The sequence below is a fragment of the Dendrobates tinctorius genome, unplaced genomic scaffold (assembly GCF_039654945.1).
Source record: "Dendrobates tinctorius isolate UK_male_01 unplaced genomic scaffold, ASM3965494v1 ptg000084l, whole genome shotgun sequence".
NCBI lineage: Eukaryota > Metazoa > Chordata > Amphibia > Anura > Dendrobatidae > Dendrobates > Dendrobates tinctorius.
This window is the reverse complement of record NW_027361752.1, coordinates 73,868-86,647: the sequence shown is the minus strand read 5'-3', so window position 1 is coordinate 86,647 and position 12,780 is coordinate 73,868. Positions and strand designations below refer to the sequence as shown.

At 42.2% G+C, this 12,780-nt stretch overlaps 2 protein-coding genes across 4 annotated transcripts in view; one reads left to right on the top strand and one right to left on the bottom strand.

The window, feature by feature from the left end:
- The window catches only part of CMSS1 (cms1 ribosomal small subunit homolog), a 390,654-nt gene that overhangs the window by 344,317 nt on the left and 33,557 nt on the right, over window positions 1–12,780 (bottom strand). The gene's annotated exons all lie outside the window — the stretch shown is intronic.
- Window positions 1–12,780, top strand: part of FILIP1L (filamin A interacting protein 1 like) — a 319,236-nt gene that overhangs the window by 289,472 nt on the left and 16,984 nt on the right. For 2 of the 3 annotated variants that reach the window (XM_073584363.1, XM_073584362.1), the window contains exon 5: window positions 3,553–6,298. In XM_073584363.1, the coding sequence (XP_073440464.1) occupies window positions 3,553–6,298 (2,746 nt within the window). Of the gene's footprint in view, window positions 1–3,552; window positions 6,299–12,780 lie in introns of those variants that run through there. The other variant, XR_012233911.1, reaches the window with a different exon arrangement.

Below are 12,780 nucleotides of genomic sequence, written 5' to 3'. Positions count from 1 at the left end.
ATCATCTAAGGGTTTGTGCACATGGAGGAAGGCCAAAAATAATGGGTTCTCTCACGTGTACCACTATAGGAAACACGTCGTCTTTAGTGAATTTTTGAAGGAGTTTTTGGTTTCCTGAAGCATTTTTACAGATTTTTTTACGGAAGGACTTTTTTTTTTTGCAGCCTTCTGACTGCAGAGTGCCTAACTTGGAGCGTTTTCCATCAGGAGAACCTTATACACCATCTAGCCCTCAAGCAGACCACATCTATCCTCCAAACATACTCGTTCTGGATTTCACTAATCCATCTATCCTGCAGCTACGTACATCGCTCATTATCTCCTCGGTTTCTCCTTTACATGCACATCTCTGTCTATGATCCTATGTATTACCTTACCTACAGTCATATGCACTCTCCAAATTACATTTCTTCATTTCCTTGTTCATTTTTTATCCTTTGTTTTTCTTTCTCCTTTTTCATGCACTTCTCCCACCTTCTCTGGTATTTTCTTCTCCCACTTCATCTGCTTCTTTGATACCTGGATGTATTACATATCAGTCTGTATAGCACAGGGTCCATTCTTCTGACCAACAATCCCATTAAGTTTTTGGATTTTCCCTATCCAAGCACCTATAAACCCTTCTTGTCCATATAGCGATAGCTTGTGATCGTTCTCACAATGAGACTCTTGTATGGGTCTCCGGTGTCATGATTATTGTTGCTTTATATTTCGTACACGATCTCTGATGCTCCCTGTTACTATTTTTTAGTTTGTTGATGCACTTATAGTATTATTGATAGTTAAACAAATGTCCTTGAAAAAGACCTTTGCATGGGTCAAAACGTTGGGTTACAACAGCTTATTACACTTATGACACTGACTGCTTTCATTCTTCTCTGTACTTGGGTTTCATAATGGAGCTAAGCTTGGACTGTAGCTCTTTCCTCATGCACGAATCATCCATAACAGCGCTGCGGGCTTTCTCTTGAAACCGTCTTTGAAAACAGACCGGACGTAGATGTCACCTTAGCACTATTCATTTTATACTGTTGCCTGGCTGCATGATTTGTGATCAGTCCAATGATAGATTGCTATCTTTGTACACACATGGGAGAGACTTGACAATCAACTGGAAAGGGGCAAGAAGAAGCCGGGTGTGGGCCACGCCGGACTAGTCACATCTACTCTTAAGGCCCCCGGCTGGGTCGTCAAACTATGTTTTCTCTGAAACACCAGAGCAATTCGGGAAAAAGCATACCTGACTGCAATTGTGCTGCCAGGCTCTGATTCATGCTGCCCATGGTTTAGGCAGCATGAACTGAGTGACAGGTTCCCTTTAATCTTTCTGGACATGCAAAATGTAATTTATTATGTTCACTTTTAGCCTAAATGCAGCTGGAAAATTAACATTTCTTTTTCCCATACATAGTTTATTATTCATCAAGTGGTGTGAAAGTAAATGTCAGTGGATGTCATGAAACGGGGGGGGTCACAACTAGTGATGAGCGAGTATACTCATTGCTCAGATTTTTCCAAGCATGCTCGGGTGTCCTGCGAGTATTTTGAAGTGCTTGGAGATTTAGTTTGTGTCGTGTCAGCTGCATGATTTGTGGCTGCTAGACAGCCTGAATATATGTGGGAGTTGTCTGTTTGTTAGGGAATTCCCACATGTTTTCAGGCTGTCTGGCAGCCGCAAATTATGCAGCTGCGTTGACAAAAACTAAATCTCCGAGCACGCCAAAATACTCGGAAGACACCCGAGCATGCTCAGGAAAACCAGAGCAACGAGTATACTCGCTCATCACTAGTCACAACATGTCACATATCTAAATAACGCAAGGTATAACATGGTAGAGAAATTGTTCCATGTGTTGGGGAAGAAAAAAGGCCATGGGGAATCCGAAAGATTGTGTGGTCTGGAGACTCGTGTTATTCGAACATTACATAGATTATAACTGCAGTAACCTCCTATTTCTAGTCTGATCAGTGAAAACACGTGATTATTCTAAGTGAACACGTGCAAGAACAACCAATTTGGTGATACTTCTGGCTTGGGTCCAGGTGTGCGCACAATTCCTGTAAATCCAGAATGTCAGGACATAGGAAGGATGTAATGCCGTGTGAGATCATACCGTGCAGGAATCCATCAGCAGCTCCGTATAGAGCATTAGCCAGGAGAGCACTCAACTCTCCAAGTCTTTCATCACAGAACTGCTAGGATACAATAGCCATTAGTGATGCCTCGTTAACCCATGGTCCTCTTTTGGAACCACGGTTACCTATAATGAGCCACCAACTTTTCCTCTACTTGCAATGAAGCACAATGTAATAACATTTTATATTTTGCAATATAAAGAATGACATCATCCATAAAAGACACATTGGGATTTATCTGACATATCGGGTATCTTTAAATAGCAATATGACTGCATGTGGGGATTGAAAAAACATGACAAAAAAATACAATTTTACAATACAGGATAAAGCGTTGAACAAAATTTCCATAGGCGGTTACAGTAGTTCTGACGAGAAAAGTGCAGCCTGTCAAACATACTAGAACCTGGACAGAAATCTGAAGGCTGACAGTAATAGCCAGTAAGATCCATCAGGATCTATTAACAAATATCAATTCTGCTATTTCAATTTTATTTTTCAGATTCCAATGCCGCAATACAAAACATGTTATATTTTTTTCTAAGTTCTTAAAAACTTGGGTTAAGATGAACAAAAATATTTTAATTTTTTTTACAATTTTCAATGGTCACCTTAGAGCAGTGGTCCCCAGCCTTTCTCACCTAGAGAGCCACATTCGGCTCTGAGAGAGGGTCGCGAGCCACATCCAGCTCCCTCCCTCCTCACAGTAGTGGCAACCAGAGCCCCCATTACGGGTATAATGATAACCAAAGCTTTTCCACAGAATTCATCCTGAAGCAGCATACCAAGATCCAGCGATCTCCACAATACCCCCATTCAGTATTCTCCCATCCAGCACTTCCAACACACTGTCTCATCAAGCTTCAGGGACCTCCTCCGACAGGGAGCATCATCCTTTCTCCATCGTACGTTACTTAAATTATCTCTAAACCCCTAAGGCCAGTATATGTGCATCCATATCTGCTTGTCTGTGCAGGGCTATCCACAAAATTCATCATTTTGAGATTTGCTCTTCACACCTGTTTGCTAGACCTGGAGCTTATGCACCAAGCTGGAAGACAGCCGCGAACCACAATTCATGGGACCGCGAGCCACATGTGGCTCCTGAGCTACAGGTTGGGGACCCCTGCCTTAGAGGATTTGAACCAAGGATCACTTGATTGCTTGTACAATTCACAGCAGTACTACAGTGTATTAAAAAATACTCATCTCCTATGAAGCACAGCCACTGGGCAATAATTCAAAATGGTAGCAAACTTCTTTAAGCAACTTTAAATTATTTTTAGACTTGTCCACTCAACATAAGTATGTAATATATCTGCATTCATAGTAGGTATTATTTTCACTCATTATAACTTTTATGTTTTTACATTCGTGAACATTCGTATTTATGGTGGATTTTCTCTTTTTTTGTAGGCTAAAAACGCTGATTGAACAAGAAACAACCTACCAAGCTAAAAAAGAAAAAGAGAACCACAAAAAAATAACCAAACTCCGTGATGAGCTCACAAAGTTGAAGTCATTTGCGTTACTTGTGGTCGATGAGCAACAGAGGTTGACTGAACACTTAAATGAGCAAAGTGCCAAGATCCAAGAGCTGACATTAACTGCCCAAAAAGCACAGGATAAACTTAGCACTGTAGAAATAAAAGCAGAAGAAGAAGAGCAAAAAGCAAGCAGACTTGAAACAGAACTTCAAACTCAGGAAAGTAGGTTCTTTCAAGAGCACGAATTCATGATGGCCAAACTAACGAGTGAGGAAACGCAGAATCGCCAACTCAGATTAAAGCTGGCAGCTCTCAGCAGACAAATCGATGAGCTTGAGGAAACAAACAAGACACTGCGTAAAGCAGAGGATGAACTTCATGACCTAAGGGAGAAGATGAATAAAGGAGAATGTGGAAACTCCAGCCTCATGGCAGAAGTGGAGGAGCTGAGAAAGCGTCTGCTGGAGATGGAAGGTAAAGATGAAGAACTTATAAAAATGGAAGAACAATGTAAAGATCTAAATAAAAAATTAGAAAAAGAAGCATCACAAGGTAAAACCCTTAAAGTCGAGGTTGACAAATTAAGTAAAAGAATTAATGAGTTGGAAAAACTGGAAGATGCGTTTAATAAAAGTAAACAAGAATGCCAATCTATTAAATGTACCGTGGAAAAAGAGCGAGCTGCCACCAAACAACTGTGTAATGAACTAGAAAGTTTAAGAGTTCGTATACGAGAGCTTGAAGTGATTGAGGTGAAGCTCGAAAAGACAGAAAATATACTGAAAGAAGATCTGACCAAGCTAAAAACCTTGACAGTGATGCTTGTGGAGGAAAGGAAATCGCTAACAGAAAAAATCAGGCAAACTGAGGAGAAACTAAAGTTAGCCAACACACAACTACAGCAGGAGCAAAACAAAGTGACGACTATCACAGAAAAACTAATAGAAGAAAGTAAGAAGTCTCTTAAGTCTAAAGCAGAATTGCAAGAGAAGATGCACACAATCACAAAAGACAATGAAGATCTTAAGTGCAAACTACGAGCAGAGGAGGAGAAGGGAAATGACCTAATGTCCAAAGTCACTCTTCTCAAAAAGAAGCTCCAGTCACTTGAATCTATTGAAAAAGAGTTTCTAAAGAACAAAATGAAACAAGAAAGTAAACAATCAGAAGCGTTTTGCCAAGAAAACAACAAAATTAGAGAACTCACGCAAGAGGTTGAAAGGCTAAAACACACCCTTAAGCAAATGAAAGCAATGGAAGATGACCTCATGAAAACAGAGGATGAGTTTGAAACTCTGGAGAAAAGGTATTACAATGAGCAGCAGAAAGCCAAAATGTTTTCTGAAGAACTTGAAGTTGTAAGAATGGAACTAGCAAACTATAAACTGGCTGAGAAATCAGGATCGTACCAAGAAAAAGTGTTACTGACAAAGCTGAAGGAAGAGGAAGCAAAGTCAGGTCACCTTTCTAGAGAAGTGACGGCCTTGAAAGAGAAGATCCACGACTACATGAAAACTGAAGATAATATTTGCCGTTTGAAAGGAGATCATTCTGTTCTTCAGAGGAAGCTCAATCAACAAGAAAACAGAAACAAAGAGATGTCAAAGGAAATGGAAAATCTCTCGAAAGAGCTTGAAAGGTATCGTCGGTTCAGCAAAAGCCTTAGACCGAGCCTCAATGGTCGGAGGATATCAGACTTTCAAGTGTTTTCTAAGGAGGTGCAGACAGATTCAACGTACAACGAGCCACCTGACTACAAAAGTCTTGTTCCTTTAGAGAGAGCAGTTATAAATGGGCAACTTTACCAAGAAAGTGATAACGAGGACGATGAGACAAACGAAGAGGATTCCACTATATCGTACAAGTGGAACTCCGCAAATGGAAATTCTATAAACAACAACAGGAAGCAAATGTCTCCGTGGACAAAGCCAAGTCAACAGCAGGCCCAAAACGGGAAAGTACATTTGAAACAAAATGGAAACTACATCCATCCAGGAGACATGGTTCTTACACATACGCCTGGACAACCTTTACACATTAAAGTCACACCAGATCATGGACAAAACACAGCCACACTTGAAATCACAAGCCCTACCACAGAAAACCAGCACTCCTTTACAAGTACAGCAGTCATACCAAGTTCTGGGACCCCAAAACAAAGAATAACAATTATTCAGAATGGTTCTTTGACACCTGTGAAATCAAGAGTAATGGATGGATACGTAACACCAGAGCAAGTGGTGCCACCGCTTACTATGGCTTCTTTTGTACGGCCTAGGACCCCAGACTCATGCGGCTCTATAACTCCAGAGAGAACAATGTCCCCTATCCAGGTATTGGCTTTAACAAGTTCATCAAGTTCCCCGGACCGGGTACTTTCCCCAGAACCTATGGAAATAGGTGGAACGCATGCAGTTTTTCGAGTTTCCCCCGACAAACAGACTGGTTGGCAGTTTCAAAGGTCAAACAGTTCTAGCTCAACTTCAAGTGTAATAACTACTGAGGACAATAAAATACACATCCACTTAGGAACGCCCACTAGTCCCTTCATGCCAGTGCAAGAGAAAAGACATTCACTGACTAATGGGGTTCCAAATAAACCCACAAATAAAATCACCAGCAGTATTACTATCACACCAACAGCTACTCCACTATCACGGCAGTCACAAATTACAGTAAGTAATATGAATAATTGATCCCACCCCTCCACCCAAATCCCATTTCCTCAAAAACTCACCACTTTTTTTTTGCACGAATCGCACAGTTTTTGAAAACTTTTGATTTCTGGAGAGCTGTTTACACAATTGTTTTTTATATACATTTAGTTTACCTGGGTGTGCATACACTGTTATTTGATTTCTACATTTACAATATCTGTATGGAGTACGTATTAAAAGTCTGCACTTGTATTGAATGCATTTCATGTAATATTTTCCCACAAACTGTGTGAGTAAAATCTCGAAAGTCAAAATCGAAAGGAAAAAAAGTTCATGAAATTATGTTTTTTTTTTGTTTACTTTATTTTTAATTGTGCTTCATGTTTCATCTTCCCTACGGTATGTTCAGCTGTGGCAAAACCATGTGTTGCTTTAATTAGGGAAAACAAATCCTAAAATTGCTTCTGTGGAAATCATTCTTCTTTATAAAACATTCAAAAATATGAGGGGTATGTAAAAACAACACCCCAACCCCACAAAAAAAGTACAACATTTCTATTCACTACTATATAAAAAAATTCACATCTGAACATACAATCAATGTCTGAACCTAATATTAAGAATAATATGCATCTGATGCATCTTCTAAATATAAAGCCGTATGACTATCAATGATTGACCAATTTTTCCTGTGCTAAGATGCTATTGCTCCAATACTTTGTGGTTTAGTAATTCTTTATGTAATCTTATACTATCATTATTCACTGTTCAGAAGTGGCTCAAGTTACAAACTACGCAACCAAAGCGCTACGAGCTAAAGCCACAAATTGAGCCCCAATGTATCATACGGAAGTCTCCACTTAGCAGCCAACATTACAGTATTTGTATAGGCATATAGGAGAAGATCACAGGGTGTGCTGTTGTTGTAACCTCCACCGATCACCTGTTATTTCTGGGTGAATGTGGCGGTAAGCGTCCAGCCTCTACAGGTTATATGAGGCATTCCATGGTGTCCACTGAAATCAATGGGCTTTCTATGTATGGACAGAACTACTCAGTCCCTAAGACAGCTCTTTGTAGCAGCTACCTGATGAAGAACCTGAATATCCCTAAGAGGGTATTTGCAAATTATTTTCTAAACCAGAACACTCCTTTAAAGGGAATCTGTCACCCCATTTTTGGCCTATAAGCTGCTGCCACCGCCATCAGGGGCTTATCTACAGCATTCTGTAATGCTGTAGATAAGCCCCCGATGTAACCTGAAAGATAAGAAAAACGAGTTAGATTATACTCAGCCTGGGGTGGTCCCGGGTCCGGTCCGATGGGTGTCGCGGTCCGGTCCGGCGCCTTCCACCTTCTAGAGGGGACGTCCTCTTCTTTGCTTCCCGTCGCGGCTCCGGCACAGGCGCACCACTCTGCCCTACTGAGGGCAGAGGAGAATACTGCAGTGCGCAGGCGCCGGACCTCTCTGACCTTTCCCGGGACCTGCACACTGCAGTAATTTACTTTGCCCTCAACAGGGCAGATAAAGTACGCCTGCGCAGGAGCCACGGCAGAAGTAAGAAGGAGGATGTCATCTCTAGAAGATGGGAGGCACCGGACCGCGATACCCACCGCACCCGCCTCCCGGTGAGTATAATCTCTTGTTTTTCTTATCTTTCAGGTTACATCGAGGGCTTATCTACAGCATTACAGAATGCTGTAGATAAGCCCCTAATGGCAGTGGCCGCAGCTTATAGGACAAAGATGAAGTGACAGATTCCCTTTAATGTGCATCTCTGCAAAGATCCCACATACGCTTCTAGAGATACACAAACTATGAAAACTATGGGCCCTATCCATCAGTTTTGAACACCAGTCTTAACGTAAAACTGACAATAGTTTCAAAATTTTTGCGCAACTTCAAGTGCACATATTATTTTATATTATTCCAACACCTTGATGAATTGGGCCCCAAGTGTGATGACAATTGCTTTTTTTCCTGTTACATGGCCTTCCTTCGACTCCATAACCAGACAGTAAATTCAGCCCTGTACGCATCATTTGTGAGGAAAGTTATTCCCAGGGGGAGTGGTTTCTCCTTGCGACTGTCCGGCTGTTGTAGGGAGTCCTACAAGCAAGCGTTGCCCCCTGAGAAAAGGTATGCAGAATAGTTCTCTTCCAGAAGGAAGGAAGCTTTCTTTATAGTTCCTCCAATAGGTATCCACCTTGTAAAGCTATGTCCAGACCATAAAAGAACCTCAATGGATTTTCGGCAAACCGGAGTCTCAAAAAGGAACGAAGGTCCATCTGTAGGCAACTATTTCAGGTTCTTGCCTGTGGACAATAAAAACTAGGTCACTGGTAAGATGGGTGAGAAATGTCACACCATGTTTCAAGATTCTTTTATGACTTGCGGGGTAACTTCCTTTTGAAGAATTAATCTGCATTGCCCGTAAGACTTCCTATGCCAGTATTACGTAGCGAGAGCGGCGTTAAAAGCTTCTCGCCCAACCAACCTGCAGCGACGAGTTGCAACAACCCCCGAAACAGTGATCTATGGTTGGGAATCTCTTCCTAGTGGAAGAAATTCGGATTTGGCAAGTACCCCCCGGGCCATGTTTAAAGTCTCCTATGAGTCATACATTAATTTACAGGGTAGATACCTACTTCTGGAGGAGAGCCCATCTGCATAAGGTAAGTTATTAACATACACAGAATCTCCATACCTGCCAACATACTTATCTTTTCAAATCCGTCTACTTACAAAAAAGCTAGGACAGCAAATGGAGGAGAACAAATCGTTGACTTCTATTGGGGTTTATCCGGTTTCAGGCATCTTTTTGATGGCAAGAAATGGTGATTAACACTGTGCGTAAGTTGTCATTAACATTACCAGAAACCCACAGACAGCCCGAATGGGTCTGCAAGACAATCACAGAGAATAAGGAAGCTCCCCGAACAACTTCTTGTTACCTAGAGGCCAATTATAATGTTAGGTGATTGTATATGTGCAGTTCTCCAGTCTGTATCAGTAGTTTATTAATACAATATAGAGATGCTTTCACGTTAGAAAAGTGGAGCGTAAGGAGACGCCATTCTGTTCTCGGAGAACAACCGGGATCTGACTAAAGTCACTCACATCACACTGGAAAAAAAAATAACAGTGACTCATTAAAGCAAATTTCTAAACTTTCTTATTACCAAAAAATATGGAAAAACGCCCTCAATGTATCGCAATGGGCCCCTTCTATTTATATCAATTAAGGCGGCTCCTAAGGGGATATCTAGGATTTATTTATGTAACTGAAGCAGATGAATGGGGGCATAAGTGGAAGAACCTCATCATGTTGACATCTGTGCTACACCAAATTTATTACACAGCGCTCCTATTAAAGAATATTTATCTTCCTAACTAGGACTAAATCTGCCTCCTACTTTCCACGCGCATAAAGCTAATGACAGAGCAGCTACTGAGAGCTATTATCGGATCGCCTTCCTCCGTGCTTGTCTCCATTGCGTCATCTGAGAGACAGTAGAGAGATCCTTTACTAGCAGTTATTGAAGACGAGACTGGAAACGCGTGGGATTCAGTGTAAGATCTCAGGAGCTTTATTGTAACAATTACCCCATACACAGAGGAAAGTCAGACGAACTGGCCAGTTTCGACATGATCATTCGACCATCTGATGTTTATAGAGGTCTCCTGGTATAATCTGTTAGGGGAAAGAAGGATCAGGAGGTCTCTATGCAAAATTCTTTTTTGTAGGGGAGGTAAACCGTGGCCAGCGGGCTTTCTCTTCTCTCCCTGTAGAAAGCACATGAATGCTCAATACGTCTTCATATTGCACATATACTAACTTATGATCAGGCTCATTTCTCTGGTTTTGCCGTAGTTTCTTGTACCATGTACAAACAGGGGCATTTCATCTACCATATTTTTCAGACTATAAGAAAAGAAAGGAAAATAGGGAAAAAAATTAATGCATCAAATGTGGGTCCTTCTTACAGTCCGAATTCAGCTTACCAGGGGGAGGGGGGGATCGGCAGCGCTGGTGAGATGGGTCATAGGGGGGGCGTTCAGTGGTCCGGCAATAATCTGACTCCCATCCCAGACTGGAGGGGCAGGTTTGGCGGTGCTCGGTGGTGCATGGGCTCCGCCGACATCTTGTGAAAGCCCGGAGCCCTCGAACATCCATTGTTGCAATGCGGTGGCCTCTAGAAAAATGGCCCAGACTCAATCTGTACATGTACCACCTCCTGCGGCCATTTTTCCAGAGGCAATCACACCACTGAGCATCGCCAAATACTGCCGCACCAGCCTGGTATGGGAGTCAGATCATTGCCCTGCAGCAGCGAACCACCGAACACCCCCTCCTCCCAGCCCAGGGCTGACAGAATCACCCGACTCCTGCTGCCACCACACTCCAGGTAAGTACATTCAGACTATAGGATGCACCCCCATTCTCCCCAAAAAATTTTTGGGAAAAAAGTGGTGTCTTACAGTCTGAAAAATAGAGTATCTAGCTTCCCATGGGCAAGTGTCCTCCATCTATATTGAGGCCAACTGACATAAGGTGACGTTTTAATACTAGAAGATAAGACTGTCCCAAATGGGAAGGTGTAGCGGTGGGATGGTTATTCCATTTTTTTTTTTTTTAATCAAAATAGTGTTAATTAAGCTCTCTATGTTATATCCCTGTATTATTACTATTCACTTACTTACTACAGGGTATATGCTCATTTTGTTTTTATCTTCGGTGTGAACGTGCTCCTACACATTGCACGTATACCAACATTTGCTCCGGCTCATTTCTTTGGTTTTACAAATGGGCGTTATAAATCACCAAATATGACAACTAATCAGTGGCCGATTGTATCGACCGATCTCAACGATTGGCTGAGCACACATTTCAGGCCATTTCCAGGGACTCCATGATTGGACCACAAAGAAGAGAGCACCGGAAATCGGTTCAGTGTGGGAACAAGACCTCCAAAGAATCAGTGAGAGGTGCCCACATCCTACTGGCAGAAATGACCAGACATGGGCCCGTAGATGACTATACCGGTTGGATCTCAGCTACACACAATCGGCTGTGCTAACCTGACATATTCCAGATAGAAGGATAATAAACAAAATCAATATAAGCATCTAAATGGGAGACAGAAGGGCCAACTTGTGGTGCCAGCGACCCATCCATACCCCACATTACTCTGACTGACCAAATGATCACAATTATCTTGAGTGATAAGACAGATGGAAGGGAAAGCTCGAATGAACTCACAATCGTATGCTCTCACTGATGAGAACATTGGGTTGCTCAGAGGCAACTTAATTCATTTTAATCATTCCCCTTCGGAGAGATGATCAGACAAAGTGACTCAAGAAGGAAGGAACTCCGATGACCTTCTTGTTTCCTATTTAGCATTATTGTTCCCTTTATTCCTTAGCAACGTGTTTTCTGCTTATGTTCCATATTAACAAACCCCTAGAAGCTGTAAATATTATCATGTGTTACGGGACGGGAGACCCCTGGGTGCATGTGATAAAGTCGCTGCCCATATGCTTTTTTAAAAAAATACTTCCCTATTTCTGGTAAATGTTTGGCACCGATTACGGTTTTCTAAAGGGATGTCTTATAAAAGTAAGGAATAGAACGGTACACGCATTTTCTGGAAGATGGAGTACTTGCTTCTATATTCAGACCACAATCTTAGAAGTCCTTAAAAGGGCCCTCACTACAACACAAAGAGATAGCTGAAGACTTGCTGATTGCTATGGGTCCAATCGCTGGCATCACGACTAGTACTTTCTACTACCAGGAGTGAGATGCAACCCCATGAGGCCCTGACCAATATAAAAGGGGGTTCACACTGACTTCAGTGCCACAGAGGATTCGAGCACTGCTTGTGCTGGGCCACAGACTGCAGACAAGTGGTCACCACGGAGCAGTGTTAGGCGGGTTGTCTTTTTTATTATTTTGCAGCTACACAAACCAGACACTAGCTGTATGTTACTGCTTTGGGAGAGGCCCATGAATACACCGTTACTTAGTGGAGGTACAATGGGGGCAATATTGCTATGTGGAGGCACAGAGGGGGCATTATTACTATGTGGAGGCACAGGGGGGGCATTATTACTATGTGGAGGCACAGGGGGGGCATTATTACTATGTGAAAGCACAGAGGGGGCATTATTAATATGTGGAGGCACAGAGGGGGGTATTATTACTATGTGGAGGCACAGATAGGGGCATTATTACTATGTGAAGGCACAGAGGGGGCATTATTAATATGTGGAGGCACAGGGGGGGCATTATTACTATGTGAAGGCACAGAGGAGGCATTATTACTATGTGGAGGCACAGAGGGGGCATTATTACTATGTGGAGGCACAGAGGGGGGCATTATTACTATGTGGAGGCACAGAGGGGGGCATTATTACTATGTGGAGACACAGAGGGGGCATTATTACTATGTGGAGGCACAGAGGGGGCATTATTACTATGTGGAGGCACAGA